This window comes from Canis aureus, chromosome 27 (genome assembly GCF_053574225.1).
Source record: "Canis aureus isolate CA01 chromosome 27, VMU_Caureus_v.1.0, whole genome shotgun sequence".
In the NCBI taxonomy this organism is placed as follows: domain Eukaryota; kingdom Metazoa; phylum Chordata; class Mammalia; order Carnivora; family Canidae; genus Canis; species Canis aureus.
In genome coordinates, this window is record NC_135637.1 from 19,804,024 (window position 1) to 19,822,208 (window position 18,185).

Below are 18,185 nucleotides of genomic sequence, written 5' to 3' on the forward strand. Positions count from 1 at the left end.
GCAGGGATCCCAGGTTAGGGCTCAATCCCAGGACTCTGGGATCATGGCCTGAGCCAAAGGCAGAGAGGCTTAATCCGCTGAACCGCCTAGGCGCCCCAAGAGGTAAGTTTTTACCTCAGAAGATATATATTTTTTCCATCTAGCACAGAGTAAATAATCAGTGATTATTAATCATTATTCAGGTCTTATGGTGTTCACTTCCTAGAAGTATGCCTCTAATTCCACTTCCAAGCCTCGAAGGCATGATGCTCACAAAGAACTAGAAGAGACTTAGTCATGTTCCACAAACAGAATAAAAGTCTCCAAACATGAGGCCTTTCAACAAAGTGCTTTATTGGAGGACACAGGGTAGGGTGAAGGCCACGAGGCATGTAGGAATGATGCTTTCCAGAGAGGAGACTCAATTCTAGCAGTACTTCTTAGTGTCCAGGTTCTTGTGCTCCTTGTTATACGGAGCCTTTGAAAAGCAGATGGCAGCACTGCGGTCACAGTTGCAGATAAAGGCCTGGCAGTCTTTGTTTTTGCCTGGAAAAGAGCAAGAGGAGAGGATTGAGCCAAGGAGATCCTGCTTTGTTCAATCCGGAGGCAGGAATAATTAACTGAAATAATCTGGTGGCCATTCCACTGATACAAATTTAGTGTTGACAGATTTAGCAAATAAAAATACCAGAATATCAAATAAACAATAAGTGCAGTGTTTGTAAGGTAGAATAAAAAATGTTAATTGTCTAGCTGAAAGGTGAATTTAACTGGGCAACATGTGTTTAATCTGGCAATCTTAGGTGTGATGGGTGCCTTTTGGAAGGTCCTATTTGACTTAAAATGAGCTTGAAAAACCCATATAGTTATAGATCTTGGATAATATAAGCAAGCAATTTATAAACAATATGAAAAAAACAATATGGAAAACACTAAAACATATACTCAAGGCAGCAAAGTATTGTATATTTCAATTTAGTGAAGTTTAGCAAGGCAATTTCTCTATTTTATTTTTTTAAAGATTTTATTTATTAATCATGAGAGACACAGAGAGAGGCAGAGACAGGCAGAGGGAGAAGCAGGCTCCATGCAGGGAGCCCAATGTGGGACTTGATCCCGGGACTGCAGGATCACGCCTTGAGCCAAAGGCCGATGCTCAACTGCTGAGCCACCTGGGCGTCCCTCTATTTTTATTTTTTAAAGATTTTATTTGAGAAAGAGTGAGCACAAGCAGTAGGGGCAGCAGAGGGAGAAGGAAAAGTAGGCTCCCCGCTGAGCAGGGAGTCCCACGCAGATTCCAGAACCCTGGGATCATGAACTGAGCTGAACCCAAGACTCAGATGCTTAACTGACTGAGCTACCTAGGTGCCCCATTAAAAAAATATTTTATTTACTTATTTATTTTAGAGAGGATGGAGAAATACTCTCCAGTAGACTCAAAGCTGAGTGTGGAACCCCACAGGGGAGTCAACTCCAGGACCCTGTGATCATAACCTGAGCCAAAACCAAGACTCAGACACTTAACTGACTGAGCCACCCAGGAGCCCAGGCAATTTCTCAACTTTAAAGCACATGTTCTAAAAATTACAGATTGTTCTTACAGTAGAGTATTATATAGATATTTAAAATAATTAAGTATGTTTATATGTGGAAATGTTTCCAAGATATTTTATTAAAGGAAAATGAAGAGCAATATATACAACTGGTTATTTGGGGAGGTAGTATTATAGGCACCTTCCACTTTCTATGATACATTTCTGAAGAGTTTAAAATTACATTACTTTGGCCTTGTTTACTTTTTTAACCAAAAGAAACAATAACAATAAATTTTAAGATACATTTCAACTTTGTTAACCATAATTTCATTATGTACCTCTGCTTACACTCAATAATTTTATTTAAGTTTTGTTTCTCTCTGATCCTTTCAAAAATAACAAATGTGGGATGCTTGGCTGGCTCAATTGTGGGAACATGCAACTCTTGATCTTGGGTTGTGAGTTTGAGCCCCACATTTGGTATAGAAATTACTTAAAAATAAAATCTTTGAAAAAACATCAATCACAAATGCTTTTCTGGCCCAGTCCAGTGAAGCATAATTAGCACTTAATTAGATTATAAAGTGTGCATAATGAGATATTTATATATCGAGTTGTTAATATAAATGCCCTTTGATGCAGGCTTCTTTTAAGATTTTATTTATTTATTTGAGGGAGAGAGACCGAGCAGAGGGGAGGGGCAGACTCCCCACTAAGCAGGAGCCCTACACGGAGCTCAATCCCAGGACGCTGGGATCATGACCTGAGCCGAAGGCACTTAACCGACTGAGCGACCCAGGCACCCTTTGATGTAGGCTTCTTAACTTGCCTTTGGGTGGCAGCTGTATTAGTAAGTTATTTGCAAAATGTGTGTGTGTGTGTATGTGTGTGTATTTGTGTGTGTGTGTTTTCTGGGGAGAGGGTCCATAGCTTTTATCAGATTTGTAAAGGAATCTAGAATCCATAGAAAGGAACCCTGCTGATCATGTGGTAGTGCAAAAATATGATTTCCCATTATATTTGTCTTTCTAAATTGGAGCACAACCAAAATAGCTGGGACCAGGGGACTATGAAAGCAAATTAAACCATGCCTTGCAGAGATTAAAGGAGTAACAAGAAAGACTATGAGGCAACATGGAAAAATAGAACATGGTGATAAGTGAGAAAAAGCAGAACACAAGATTGCATCTAGACTGTGGATTCAACAGATGTTTTCTGAGCACCTACAATATACCAGCCGCTGCTCTAGATTCTGGGCATAGAGTAGTGAAGAAAACAGAAAAGAATCTCTGTTCCTATGGATCCTGCTTTCTAGTGGAGAGATAGAAAAAGAAATAACATAAACCTATTAGCTGCTGAGAAATTCCATGGAAAAAACAATGCAGACAAGGAACATAAAGGATGCTGGAGAGATGGAGGGAGTGTGTATGTGATTTAAAAGAAAGATTCAGAAGGGAAGACAGTATCGAGAAAGAGACACACAAAGTCCTGGACCGAGACTTCAGGTGGCAAGTGTTTCATGCAGAAGGAACAAAGGATTTGAGGTGGGCACATACATGCCTAGCTATGATTATGATGATATACAGCTTATTCCAAGGATAAGCACAAATGAACACAGAGCTATGAAATCGTTTATTCCTCAGGACGATGGGATTCCTGATAATTTTTTTCTCATCCTTCTGGATTTGGATTGTGGTTATTCCAACACCCTATGTACAGTTTTGAAAAGTGGGACCCATATATGGGTGCATAGTAAAGAGCAGTGCAAATCCAGAAAGTACCCTTCACCTCTCTAAATTGTCTGCTTTTCAGACAATTAGAAGGACATGCTTCACCATGAGTTCTGCATAACTTAATGGTTAAGACCGGAACCTTTGAAATCAGACACAGCTGAGTTCAAATGTCAGCCCTACCACTTAGAAGCTATGTGATTTGGGGCAGGTAGCTATTTTGAGTCTCTGCTTCTTCACCTGTAAAATGGGGTTAATAAAACCTATCTCATATATCGCTTGGCCTAGTATCTGGTATGTAATAAGAAACTCATAAATGGTAGTTCTAAGCTCTTTTTATGAAATAACGAAGCTGTATAGCATGGCAGTTAAGAGCAGAGACTTTGGAGTCTATAGATCTGTGTCCAAAACCAAACACCACCATTTACGAGCTGTGTGCCCCATGGCAATTGGCTCAACCTTCTGAGGCTGTTTTGTCATCTGTAAAATGGGTATAATAATAATTCCGATCACCTAGGGCTGTTGCCAAGATTCAAGGAGACACAGCCTAGCACCAAGGATGTGATTGATCAATGGTGGATGTCATTATTATTCTTTCCTCCCATGTCTACTGAGGGCTGACAAGCCAACAAGGGGCTAAACCTACTGCTGCAGGTGATCTCAGAGCCGGAGCATGAGTATGAGTAGATTTTGGTGTAGGGGTTGTCCAGGAGGAATTTACAGCTGTCCAGTTTCTTGGCTTCTGAGTAGCAGTGGTCATGCGTCTGGCAACACCTGGAGAGGGAGAAGAACAGGGCTGAGGAAGGGGTAGGGAAGCAGCTCAGCCTCAGGAATAGGTAGGGAGGGATGATTTAGTGGACATGCTCCAGAAGTTATTGGTCCTGTGGCTCAAAAAAAAACTTAAATCCTTTGATCAGGTTTATTTATTTATATTTTGTATTTTTAAAAAAGATTTTCAAAGATTCATTCATAAGAGACACAGAGAGGCAGAGACACAGGCCGAGGGACAAGCAGGCTCCCTGAGGAGAGCCTAATGTGGGACTCGATCCTGGGACTCCAGGATCACACCCTGAGCCAAACGCAGATGCCCAACCACTGAGCCACCCAGGCGTCCCTGATCATGTTTATCGAAGGCGATGTGACAGTGGTTGCAGGCATAGAGTACAATATATTCTGAAGATGCAGCGGGAGTCTTCCCCAGCACGGGGAGAGGACAATTGAATCGTTGCGGTGGTGTCTTGTGTTGCGACATTCTGCCACTAGAGGGCAGCCGCCGCCGCGACTACTAGACCTCTCCACCTCTCGCTTTTCCTCCTAAGAGAGCATTGGATTCAGGGGCCTCTTGGAGCCTGTTTGTTTATACGATAAGAGGTGAAGCTGTGTTATCTTTATCAAATATGCAAATCCCCCTTCTGTGTCTCCTCGTGAGGTCGTTGGCTTGTGCCCTCCCCCCACTCCAAGAGCACCCTGCTTTCCCTGCAGATCCATCACTCACTTGTCCAACTCATCCACAGGGGTGCCGGATCCACCCAGGCCACAGTAGCAGCCGTAGTCGTTGTAGTCCTTCAAGGGGTCACTCTCGGGGATCGTGCACTTGATCATGTTGCGGAACTGCCAAACTGCCCGCGGGCTGATGCCCCCCTCGGCAGCGGCCACTGCAAGAAGACAGGGCCAATATGTTAAAAATAAAGTCTGTTCTTGAGAAAAAAGAAGAAGAAGAAGACAGGGCCAGAGTTTACATCGGTCCTGATCAGCTCTGCCAGTGCCCAGGGGCCCCGCTGACTGCCTGTGCTCTCTGGCCCAACGCGGCCTCTGGGAAGACAGCTGGATGCAGGAACCTGGTAACTGGGTAAGGATCCTTTCTGTAACACTTTTTTAAAAAAATAAGTTTTTATTGAGGAAAAATTCACATAACTGTAAAATTCACCATTTAACCACTTAAAATGTACATTTCAGCAGATTTCAGCAGATATTCACAGAGTTGTGGAACCATCACCACTAATTCCAGAACATTTTCATCATCCCTAAAAGAACTCCCTCTACCCACTAGAAATTGTTCCCCCTTTCTCTTCTGGCAATCACCAAACTGCTTTCTCTCTATAGATTTGCTTATTCTGAACACTTCATGTAAATGGAATCATAGAGTATGTGGCCTTTTGTGATTGGATTCTTTCACTTAGCATAATGTTTTGGGTTTTTAAAAAGATTTTATTTATTTATTCATGAGAAACACACAGAGAGAGGCAGAGACACAGGCAGAGGGAGAAGCAGGCTCCCTGCTGGGAGCCCAATGCAGGACTGAACCCCAGGACTCCAGAATCATGCCCTGAGCCAAAGGCAGATGCTCAAACACTGAGCCACCCAAATGCCCCATAATGTTTTTGAGGTTCATCCACATTATGCCATATAACAGTACTTCATTCATTTCATAACTGAATAGTATTCCACTCTATGGATAGACCACATTTTGTTTATCTGTTTATCACATGATGGACATTTGGGTTTATAAATTTGACTCTTGTGAATAGTATGTTATTAATATATAATATAATATAATATAATATAATATTAGTATATAATATTAGTATATAATATTAGTATATAATATTAATAGTATGCCCTATTAATAGTTGCATACTAGTTTTTGTGTGAACATATGTTTTCAATGGGTTCCCCATTTTTAAAAAGATATTTTATTTGAAAGAGAGCAAGAGAGAGCACAAGCAAGGTGAGGGGCAGAGGGAGAAAGAGACTCCCCACTGAGCAGAGAGCCTGACGCAGGGCTTGATCCCAGGACCCTGGGGTCATGACTTGAGCAGAAAGCAGATGTTTAACTGACTGAGCCACCCAGGCACCCCAAGGGTCCCCATTATTTATCCAACAAGTATTTACTAAGCACCTATTATGGGCCAGTCACTATCCTAGGAACCAGAGATACATCAGCAAGCAAAGAGAAAATCTATAACCTCATTGAGCGTACGTCTTACTAGGGGAGAAAAACAGCAAGCAATAAATGAAATAAATAAGGAAATCAGATATTGTTTTAGGAGATGGAAAAATTGGAACATGGTAAGGGGAATCTAAAATGGGTTAAGTGGGATGCCTGGGTGGCTCAGCGGTTGAGTACCTGCCTTCAGCCCAGGGCTGATCCCCTGGAGTCCCGGGATCAAGTCCCACATCGGGCTCCCTGCATGGAGCCTGCTATTCCCTCTGCCTATGTCTCTGCCTCTCTCTGTGTCGCCCATGAATAAATAAATAAAATCTTAAAAAAAAATAAAATGGGTTAAGTGGGGGTGGTGGTGGTGGTGGTGCCTTTGGCTCAGGTCATGATCCCCCAGATTGAGCCTCGTGTGGGGCTTCCTGCTCAGCCAGGAGCCTGCTTCTTTCTCTCCCTCTGCTCCTCCCCCACTAGTGCTCTCTCTTGCTCACTCTCTTGCTCATTCTCTCTCTCAAATAAATACATTAAATCTTAAAAAAAAAAAAATGAGTTAGGCGAGAAGCGAGGGGAATGGCGAGGTTGAGATAGGGCAGGAGTATAAGGAGTGGTGAGGAGGCCTGTGTGTCCTGCCATCCTCAACAGGACAAGCTCTCTTCTGCTTCAAAGCCTATGTACCTGTTGTTTCCTCTGCCTGGCACACTTGTCATCTCACTTTTCAAAAAGCTGGAGGATCTTGGTTTAAATCCCACCTCCTCAGGGCACCTGGATGGTGCAGTCAATTAAGCATTTGACTCTTGGTTTTGGCTCAGGTTGTGACTTCAGGGTCATGGGATCAAGCCCTGCATGGGGCCCCACACTCGGCAAAAACAGACCAGCCTGTTTGGAATTATCTCTCCCTCTCTTTCTGCACATAAATAAATAAATAAATAAATAAATAAATAAATAAATCTTTAAAAAAAGCCACTTCCTTTTTCTTGACCACCCAAGCTATGTGGCTTCTCTACTATCACCTTTCTTTATGTTCTTTGCTTCCTCATACCTCTAGCAGTATGTATCCGTCTATTTATTTAATGCCTCCCTCTCACTGGACCATAAACTCAAGGACAGGCCTCAGGGCTTTTATTCCCCCAGGGCCTGACACATGGTAGGCACTCAGTAAGTGTATGAGGAGTTATATAAATGAAATAATCAACATACCAATTAAAGAAAGTACCTGGCACATAGTAGATGCTCAATAAATATCTAACAAATAAGTTTTTATTTTATTATTTATTTATTTAAATAAAGGGTTTATAGTTTTCTTTTTTTAAGATTTTATTTATTTATTCATAGAGACAGAGAGAGTGAGAGGCAGAGACACAGGCAGAGGGAGAAGCCTGACGTGGGACTCGATCCAGGGTCTCCAGGATCATGCCCTGGGCACAGGTGGCGCTAAACTGCTGCGCCACCAGGGCTGCCCACAAATAAGTTTTTAAAAAGTCTGCTTGTAGCTGAACACTTGCCCAACCAAGCAGTGTTTCACACAGCAGACTCAGGAAGCAGGACCCCTTTACCTCATTTTCAGAGCCATATGCTGTGAGATTTGGTGCCCTAAAGAGAAGAGGCACTATATGATTTTGGGGGCCCCATTCAATCAGCCACCAGTATCATCTGTTTGCCCCACACCTTGCTTTTTCTTCCCTTGATCTGCTGTGCACACTCGAGCTGCTGCATATGTTTAAACCCCAGGGCAGGGGTGCCTGGGTGGCTCAGTTGGTTAAGCATCCAACTCTTGGTTTTGGCTCAGGTCATGATCTTGGGATTGTGGGATCAGGTTCTGTGCCGGGCTTATGCTAAGTGTGGGGTCTGCTTAGGTTTCTCTCCCCTATTCCCCCTCACCCTCCTCAAATAAATAAATAAATCTTAAAAATAATTAAATCCCAGGGCAAAGAAAGGGTGGCAGCTGGACACTGTCCCCTGTGAGCAGCCTCCACACTAGCAGCAGACAGGAGTAGCCTGGCTACATTGGTCCATCTCTAGACCTCCCTCCTGGTTCCCTGGTTTTCTCTGTCTCTGATCCAGCCAGCTCTGCTCTTTGCACAGGCCAGACCTGCACAAAGCTGCTTCTCATGTGTGTGTGCACGCACGTGCGTGTGTTCCTTAGGGAGCATGACTCGTTCATCTGTGAGTCCTTAGTCGCAACCCAGAGCTGGATCTTAGAGCCTCTGATACATCAATGTTGAATAAATGAAAGAATGATAAATGAATGAGGTGGGATCTGAATTCTAATGCATCTTATTTCATTCATTCAGTCAATAAATGGTACAAATAGCTCTATCACTGCTCTCATGGAGCCCACGCTTTGGTGTACGTGGAGAAGAAAAAGGAACTAGCTCAGTTGGTAGAGCATACAGCTCTAATCTCAGGGTCTTGAGTTCAAGCCCCACTTTGGGAGTAGAGTTTACGTAAAAATTAATTAAAGCTTTAAAAAAAGGAAATCTTGTTGATACAAGAAACAAGATACAAATTGCAGGCAAAGGTGGGTAATTGAAGACACCATGCCAAGGCCATATGGTAGAGAGAAAGGAGAGAGTTCTCTCTTTTCTCAGGTGGGCAGGTAGGCCCTTCTGAGAGGGGTCATCTGACCCCTAAAGGTTGTAAAGGTGCCAGCTATGGGGGGAATTTGAAGGAACCCCAGGATGGGAGCTGTTAAGCCCAATAGAGAGCCCAGAGTAAAGGCTTCAGGTCCAGCCAACCCTGTGACCCACGGCCCCCATTCCTGTGGAGTGAGATCTTAGCACCAAAGGGGTGGGACTGGGGGATACTCGCCTACCTGTGAGCAGAGCAGCCAGTACGAGGAATTTCATTTTGTGGTCAAGTTGCTGAGCAAGAGAAAGGACTAAAATCACTCATGGCCTCCCTCTTTATACCCATGCTATGTCCCCAAGATAAGGCTGTAGTGTTTGCTTTGCTCGGAACCTGTTCTCAGTTGGCCTTGAATCTGTCTGTCGCAGAAATAACTTTTACGAACAAGCAAGCCCTGTCAGCAAGAGATCATTGGAAGTGGTGTATGTATTTTCATTGGCACCTTTTAATGGAAGGGATTGTTTTGGGGGTTTGCATGGCTTGGAACCTTAACCCTCACCCCATCCCTTTGCACTCAACCTAATTCTATCATTGCCTGCATGTCTTCTCTTGGGCCTAGGTCTCAGCTGTGGGTCTCAGTGAATAGTCCCTACCAATCATGCATTTGGCAGATGAGTAAACAGGTTCAGAGAGGTGAAGTAACTTTCCTGAGGTCATAGAGCCAGCAAATGGCAGAGCAGGGGCCCAAAGATAGGCATGTCTGATTCTAAGGCACATGTTTTATTTTTCCCCACTACATTAATATCCCCCATCCCCCATTCCCCAGTGTAGGTTTGCAAGGAAATCCCTGGCTTTGAAGTTTCAAAAGCTTGGATGTGATTGTAGAAGAAAGAAAAAAGATCATATCGAATGCTTTTTTAAAAAAATCATTTTATTTATTTTAGAAAGAGTGAGCGAGCAAGCAAGAGAAGGAACATGAACAGAGGGTGGGGGAGGGGCAGCGGGAGAGGAAGAAACAGATGGGGTGGGGGGGCAAAGTGTTGGGGGGTGAGCAGGGAGCCTGACAACAGGCCTGATCCTGGAACTCCAGGATCATGATCTCATCTGAAGGCAGACGCTCAACTGACTGAGCCACCCAGATGCCCTCAAATGTTTGTATAACATTTTTTAGGGGAAATTCACATAGCATAAAACTAACCATTTTATTTTTATTTTTATTTTTTTAAGATTTTATTTATTTATTCATGAGAGACACAGAAAGAGGCAGAGACATAGGCAGAGGGAGAAGGAGGCTCCCTGCAGAAACCCCAGTGAGGGACAGGACCCCAGAACCCCAGGATCACAACCTAAGCCAAAGGCAGATGCTCAACCACTGAGCCACCCAGGTACCCCCCATTTTATTTTTAAAGTGAACAATTCAGGGGCACCAGTTGGCTCAGTTGAAAAAGCATATGACTCTTGATCTCAGGGTTGTGAGTTCAAGCCCCATGTTGGGTTTAGAGATTGCTAAAAAAAAAAAAAAAAAAAAAAAAAAAAAAGCAACAACAACCAAAAAACAAAAAACCCAAGACTTTTTTAAAAAGTAAAGTGAAGGGATCCCTGGGTGGCACAGCGGTTTGGCACCGGCCTTTGGCCTAGGGCGTGATCCTCGAGACCCGGGATCAAATCCCACATCGGGCTCCTGGTGTATGGAGCCTGCTTCTCCCTCTGCCTATGTCTCTGCCTCTCTCTCTCTGTATGACTATCATAAGTAAATAAAATTTAAAAAAATAAAGTGAACAATATAATGGCATTTATTACATTCACTGTTGTGCCACCATCTCCAGTTCCAGAACATTTTCATCCCCTAAAGCCTGCAAAGGCAACCCTCTACACATTAGCAGTCATTTTCCCCCAGCCCCTGGCAACCACTAATCTGCTTTCTGTCTCTATAGATTTACTTATTCTGGATGTTTCACATAATATGTTCTATTTTGTAATTGGTGCCTATCTTTTTTTTTAAATTGATTTATTTATTCATGAGAGACACAGAGAGAAAGAGATAGAGGCAGAGGGAGAAGCAGGCTCCCCTGCGGGGAGCCTGATGTGGGACTTGATCCCAGGACCCCAGGGTCATGCCCTGAGCCAAAGGCAGATACTCAGCCACTGAGCCACCCAGGCACCTCGAGGCCCTCTTATTTTTATTTTATGTATTTATCTACTCATTCACTTATCTTTCCAGAGCAAAGAGTTCCCACTTAACCTCCTCCGCCACCACACCCTATCCCATAGTTTCCACCTGTTATTTTTTTTAAGGTTTTATTTATTTATTCATGCGAGACACAGAGAGAGAGGCAGAGACACAGGAAAAGGGAGAAGCAGGCTCCCCGCAAGGCGCCTGATGTGGGACGTGATCCCTGACCCCAGGATCCTGCCCTGAGCCGAAGGCAGATGCTCAATTGCTGAGCCACCCAGGCGTCCCAGTTTCACCTTTTATTAATATCTTAAATTACTAACATATCTAACATTAATAAATGGTACTTTTGTTATAATTAGCGAACCAACATTGATATAGGATTACTATCGGAAATAATAGGGATCCCTGGGTGGCTCGGCGGTTTAGTGCCTGCCTTTGGCCCAGGGCACGATCCTGGAGTCCTGGGATCGAGTCCCACATTGGGGTCCCGGCATGGAGCCTGTGTCTCTGCCTCTCTCTCTCTCTCTGTCTATCATAAATAACTAAATAAATCTTTAAAAAAAAAAAAAGAAAGGAAATAGTAATAAACTCAAGCCCATAGTTTATTCAGATTCTCCTAGTTCTCACCAAATGTCCTTTATTTTGTTCCAGGATTCCATCCAAGATAGCACCTTATATTAAATTGTCATGTCTCCATAGGCCCCTCTTGGCTGTGATAGTTTCTCAGACTCACTTATTGTTGATGACCCTGACAGTTGTGAAGAAAGCAGTCAAGTGTATCACAGGATGTCTCTCTGTTAGAATTTCTGTGATGTTTTTCTCATGATTACAGTAGGGGTTGGTTATAGGTTTGAGGGAGGGGGATCACAGAGGTAGAGTGCTATTTTCATCACAAGGCCATGTTATGTTTAATCATCTTTTGTCTTGGGGCAGCCCCGGTGGTGCAGCAGTTTAGCGCCTCCTACAGCCCGGGGTGTGATCCTGGAGACCCGGGATGGAGTCCCACATCGGGCTCCCTGCATGGAGCCTGCTTCTCCCTCTGCCTGTGTCTCTGCCTCTCTCTAGCTCTCTCTGAATGAATATATAAATAAATCTTTTTAAAAAATCATCTTTTGTCTTGAGATGCTTCCTGGCCACTTTCCGGATGAGGGCACTGAGGCTCAGCCTGATGTGGAGCTGGAAGTGGCTGCACCTCTATGTGAACCCATACCTGCCTCTTCCCACTGAACCATTTCCCTGCACTCTGACATGATCATGCTGTGTCTGAAACAGTACAGAGTCCATTGGCTTAATCCTAACCCTGTGGACTCTGCTGAAGCACTCCAGGATTCTAGCTCCTCTCTACTTTTCTCTTGAGCATGCACCAGGGCCAAAAAAGAAGAAATCCATCTGAAAGAGCTCCCCTGTTTTGTGCCAAACCAGAGTCCCAGGAAAACTCCTTCAGCAAATGAGATAACACTGAAACAGCATTTAGTGAGTAGGCGGGGAAACTGAGGCCCAGAAAGTGCAAGTGGTTTATTTACTTGGGCCTGACCCTGTCTCCATTCACCATTCAAGTCATCCTACTCTTCATATGTGTCTGAGGTTTCTACATATGTCCAAAATGGTAGCCGTTAGCCACATGTGGCTACTTAAATCCATTACAATTAAATAATATTAAAAATTAGTTTCTCTGGGAGCACCTGGATGGCTCAGTCGGTTAAGTCTTGCGTTCTTGATTTCGGTTCAGGTCATGATCTCAGGGTCGGGCTCTGTGCTCAGCAGGAAGTCTGTTTCTCTCCATCTCTCACTGCTCATAGCTTCTGTCTCTCTCAAATAAATAAATGCATCTTTAAAAAAATTAGTTTCTTGGGGCACCTGGGTGGTTCAGTGGTTGAATGTCTGCCTTTGGCTCAGGTCATGATCCTGGGGTCCTAGGATCGAGTCCTGAGTCAGGCTCCCCAAGGGGAGTCTGGTTTTTCCCTCTGCCTATGCCTCTGCCTCTTTCTGTGTGTCTCTCATAAATAAATAAATAAATAAATAAATAAATAAATAAATAAATAAATAAATAAAACATTTTTTAAAAATTAGTTTCTTCGGGTGCCTGAGTGGCTCAGTTGGTTAAGTGTTTGACTTCATCTTGGGTCATTATCTCAGGGTCCGGGGATCAAGCCCTATGTGGGGCTCCCTGCTCAGTGGGGAGCCTGCTTCTCCCTCTGCCTGCTGCTCCCCATGCTTGTTCTCTCTCTCTCTCTCTCTCTCTCTCTCAAATAAACAAAATCTTTTTTTAAAAAAGAAAAAAATTAGTTTCTCAGTCCCACTAACCATTTTTCAAGTGTTCAGTAGCTACATGTGGCTAGTGGCTGCTGTGCTGGACACAGAGATGTAGAATGTTTCCAGAGTTACGGAAGATTCTATTGGACAGTGCTGCTCAGGCTGACACAGAGATTCAGCGCCTGCCAAGAGGTGAGTGGGGGCTGGGAGAGCCTCTGGGGGGGGAAGAGTAAGGTTAGCTCAGGACCCCACATCAGCCTGATAAACGAGTCTGCCTGTTTAGCCTCCAGAATAGGTGACAGCTGTCCAAGGAAAGGGAAAAGTTGGCCAGCAAAATGCTAAGTCCCTCTTGTGTGGGTTCCCTGGGGTCGGAATGAAACAGAGGAACAGACACTGCTCCTGTCGGTCTGAGGAAGGAGGGGAAGCTGCTGCTATGAAATCCTCTAAGGCTAGTAGTATTAATCACCATTTACTGAGCACTAACCCTACTCCAGGGCGCATGCTCAGAACCCGGGCATAAACCTCTGAGGTGGGTCCAATCACAAAACTCCATTTTGCAGAGAAGACGATTGAGGCTCAGAGAGGCTAAGGGGCTGCCCCAGTGTCACATAGCAGGCCCAAGATGTGAGCTGGGTGTCACCTTGTGACAGGGAATTGTAGCAGCAAGTGGGAGTGCTAGAGGCCCCCTTGAGGCCAGAAAGAGGGTAAGTTCTACTTCCCTCCTTTTTTCCTCCTTCCTCCACCAACTGGAGGCCTTCTACAAAGGCAGGCTGAACAAAGTCCCATGTGCATTTGGTGCAGGGGCATAGGCGAAGTCCCTGGTGGGCGAGGTGCCAGGCTACTACCAGACCCTCTCCCTCTGGAAAGAGATATGCTAAATGTAACAATGCACACCTCTGCAGAGGACATCAAGATGGCAGAGGAGGGACCCTGCAGGCACCAAGTACCCTGCCAGGCCACTACACTCTGTACCATGACCTCATGCTGCCCCAGACTCCTGCACAGGTGTGTGCCACACAGCTTCTCCCAGCCTGGGAAAAGCACACTATCCAGTGGAAAGAACAACTAAGGATAGCTTCTTGGCTCCTTCAGGTGACGGTGTACCCACACTCCAGCAAGGTCACCCCTGCCGGGCCCCTGAAGGACAAGGCTCTTGATTTCAGGAAATGCTTAAAGGGAAGTATCAGCTACCACGTGCTGAGTGCTTCTGTTTGCTTGGCACTGTGCGGAGAGCTTTGCATACATAGTACTCTGGCCTAGCAACAATCTTCTGACATAGTTATTATTGTTTTCACCATCTCCTTTTTACAATTGGTGAAACAGGTTCAGAGAGGTTAAGTCACGGGCTCAAAGTCACACAGCCAGAAAGTGGTAGGGCTAGGATGTAAACCTGAACGGACCTGCCTCTTAGTCCAGAGCTCTCTTCAACAACAACAACGCAACAGCAACAGCGGCAAATGCTCCTTGAGTGCTGAGCCAGGAAAGATGCTAAGAGCTTTACACAGGTGACCCTACGATCAAGTGCTATTCCAGTTGAGCCAATTGAGGCAGTACATCAAAGTATCTAAATCTTTTTTTTCCCCACACTCTAGCCATCCAGACAGAAGAGGAGCTCTTCGTGTATTCCGGATACTAACTTCTTACCTGATAGATCATTTGCAAATCTTGTCTATTCTGTAGGTCACTTTTCACTCTGTTGTGTGCACAAACATTTTTCAATTTGATATAGTCCTATTTGTCTAGTTTTGCCTATGCTTTTGGCGTCATATCTAAGAAATCATTACCAACTCCAATGCTTACATGAAGCTTTTTCTATATGCTTTTTTCCTAGGAGTTTTGTAGTTTTGGGTCTTACGTTTAGGTCTTTAATCCATTTTGAACTTTTTTTTTTTTTAAGTTAACTCTATTCCCAACGTGGGGCTTGAACTCACAACCTCAAGATCAAGAGTCACATGCTCTAGGGACCCATGGCTTGCTCGGTTGGTAGAGCTCAGGCCCCATGTTGGGTGTAGAGATTACTTAAATTTTAAAATTGAGAGAGAGAGAGAGAGAGATAGAAAGAGTCACATGCTCTACCAACTGAGCCAATCAGGTGCCCCTGAGCTAATTTTTGTAGGTGGCATAGGTTAAGGGTCCAATTTCATTCTTTTGCATGTGGGTATCTGATTTTTCCATCACCATTTGTTGAAGACATTGCCCTTTCTACAATGAGTGGCCTTGGCATGCTTGTTGGAGATCATTTGCCCATGTAAGTGGGGTTTATTTCTGGGCTCTCTAGCTCTCTATTCTATTCCATTGGTCTGTATCTGTCTGTATGCCAGTACCTCAATGTTTTGATTACTATAGCTTTGTAATATGCTTTTGGTTTTGTTTTAGTTTTTTGTTTTCCTTTGTAATATGTTTTGAAACCAGGAAGTATGAATCCTCCAACTTTTTCAAAATTATTTGGACTATTTGGGGTCTCTTGAGATTCTATACGAATTTTTCTATTTCTGCTAAGAATGCCATTTTAATAGGTATTGCACTGAGTCTGCAGATCGCTTTGGTAGTATTGGAAGTAGACTTCCAATGCACGAACATGAGATGTCTTTCCATTTATTTCTGTCTAAATTCTTCAATTTTTTTCAGCTATGTTCTGCAGTTTTCATAGTACAAGTGTTTTACCTCCTTGGTTAAGTTTATTGAGTAACTATTTTATTAGTAGTATTATTTTTAAAGATTTTATTTTTAAGTGATCTCTATATCCAATGTGGGGGTTGAATTTACAACCCCAAGACCAAGACTCACATGTTCCACCTACTAAGTCTGCTAGGCACCCAGTGTTTTTATTATATTTGATGCTACCATAAGTGGAAATGTTTTCTTACTTACCTTTTCCAATTGTTCATGTTAGTGTGTAGGAACATACTTGGTTTTTGAGTGTTGATTTTATATCTTTCAATTTTACTGAAATTGTTTATTAAAAATATTTATTCATGAGAGACAAACAAAGAGAGGCAGATACATAGGGAGAGGGAGGAGCAGACTCCCTGTGGGGAACTTGATGTGGGACTCAATTCCAGGACCCCAGGTCACAACCTGAACCGAGGGCAGATGCTCAGCCACTGAGCTAACCCAGATGCCCCTAAGTCTGGCTTCTTTATCCTTTTCCTTTGACACATGAGAAAATTGAGGCTCAGAGAGGTTGGGGAGCTTGTTCAATGTCCTTCTGCTAGGAAGGGGAAGAGCTCAATGTTAGAACCCCTATGTCTCACCATTTAGCTACACCCATACCCCAACTTCAGCCAGTTTCCCCACCTTATCCTGTTAAGATACTCTGAGTTAAAAGAAAACTGGAGCAAAAGGTCCAGTGTTCAGTTTTTGCTGGTTTTAGATATTGGACTATAGCAAGAGATAACTAATATTTATGTATTTATTTATATTTTTTAGACAGCAAGAGAGCACAGGCAGGAGGAGGGGCAGAGGGAGAGGGAGAGAGGAGCTCAATTTCATAACCCTGAGATCACAACCTGAGCCAAAATCAAGATTATGCTTACATGACTGAGCCACACACGCGCCCCTGTTTGTTTTGCCATCTCTACACCCAAGATGGGGCTTAAAACCACAACCCCAAGATCAAGAGTGGCATGTTCTTCCAACTGAACCAGCCAGGTGCCCTAGTTTTTTTAAAAATTGTGGTAGAATGTACATAACAAAATCTACCATTTTTACCATTGTAAGTGTACAATTCTGTGGCATTAATTATATTCACAATGTTGTGCAACGTTCTGTTCCCTCTATTCTACATTGTCCCAATGAATTTGCCTATTCTAGGTACCTTATAAAAGTGGAATCACACAACATTTGTCCTTTTCTCTCTGGTTTCTTTCATTTAATATAATGTCTTTCTAAAAAAGACTTTATTTTTAAGTAATCTCTACACCCAACATGGGGCTTGAACCTACAACCTCGAGATTAAGAGTTGCATGCTTTACCTACTGAGCCAGCCAGGTGCCCCTCATTTAGTGTAATGTCTTTAAGGCTCATCCATGTTGCAGCACATATGAACACTTCATTCCTTTTTATGACTGAATAATATTCCACTGTATGGAGAGAGCACATTTTTGTTTATCTATTCATCTATTGATGGATACTTGGATTGTGTCCACTTTTTTTTTAAGATTTATTTATTCATGAGAGACACACACACACACACACACAGAGGCAGAGACACAGGCAGAGGGAGAAGCAGGCTCCATGCAGGGAGCCTGGTGTGGGACTCGATCCCGGGACTCCAGGATCACGCCCTGGGCTAAAGGCAGGTGTTAAACCGCTGGGCCACCCAGGGATCCCTGATTGTGTCCACTTTTTAGCTATGGTGGATAATGCTGTTATGAACATTGGTGTGTAGGTATCTGAGTCCCTGCTTTCAGTTCCTTGGGATATATGCCTAGGAGTGGAATTGTTGGATCATATGGTAATTCAATCTTTAGCTTTTTGAGAGACCACTAGACTGCTTCTCATTGTAGCTGCAACATTTTATCTTCCCACCAGCTATGCATGGGGTTTCCAATTTCTCCACATCCTCATCAACACTATCCCCCGCCCCCACATATATTTTTTTAAATAATAGCCATCCTTTTTAAAAACATTTTTTTTAAGATTTTTTTTTTTTTTAATTCATGAGACAGAGGCAGAGACATAGGCAGAGGGAGGAGGAGCAGGCTCTCTGTGGGGAGCCTGATATGGGATGTGATCCCAGGACCCCGGGATCATGACCTGAGCCAAAGGCAGACCCTCAGCCACTCAGCCACCCAGGCGCGTCCCTATAATGGACATCCTAATAGGTGTGAAGTGGTATCTCATCATCAATGCTAAGCTTTAAAGCTGGTCAAGAAGTTGTAAATGGAAGCTGGGTCAAGTGGGAAGTGCAGACTTTCAGGAAAAGACAGAAGGTAAGAGAAAACAAAGTGTCATGAGCGTACCTTGACTTGAATGTACACAGAAATGCAAGAGACTCACAAAGCCAG

At 43.6% G+C, this 18,185-nt stretch overlaps 1 protein-coding gene across 1 annotated transcript; it reads right to left on the minus strand.

Moving 5' to 3' along the window:
* Nucleotides 1–313: 313 nt before the first annotated feature.
* PLA2G1B (phospholipase A2 group IB) lies at nt 314–9,153 on the minus strand. The gene is made up of 4 exons (XM_077875897.1): nt 8,995–9,153; nt 4,740–4,899; nt 3,891–4,018; nt 314–525 (listed from the first exon to the last, which is right to left on the minus strand). Exons 1-4 carry the CDS (start codon nt 9,026–9,028, stop codon nt 407–409), a joined length of 441 nt encoding a protein of 146 aa, XP_077732023.1. The 5' UTR covers nt 9,029–9,153; the 3' UTR covers nt 314–406.
* Nucleotides 9,154–18,185: the final 9,032 nt, after the last annotated feature.

Coding starts and splice junctions, on each gene's coding strand:
- PLA2G1B (XM_077875897.1), bottom strand. CDS start 9,028: ATGAAATTCCTCGTACTGGCTGCTCTGCTCACAG. Junction 4,019..4,739: donor CCTGTGGATGAGTTGGACAA/GTGAGTGATGGA, acceptor CTCCCTCTCCAG/GTGTTGCCAGACGCATGACC. Junction 526..3,890: donor CTCTGAGATCACCTGCAGCA/GTAGGTTTAGCC, acceptor GCTCTTTTCCAG/GCAAAAACAAAGACTGCCAG.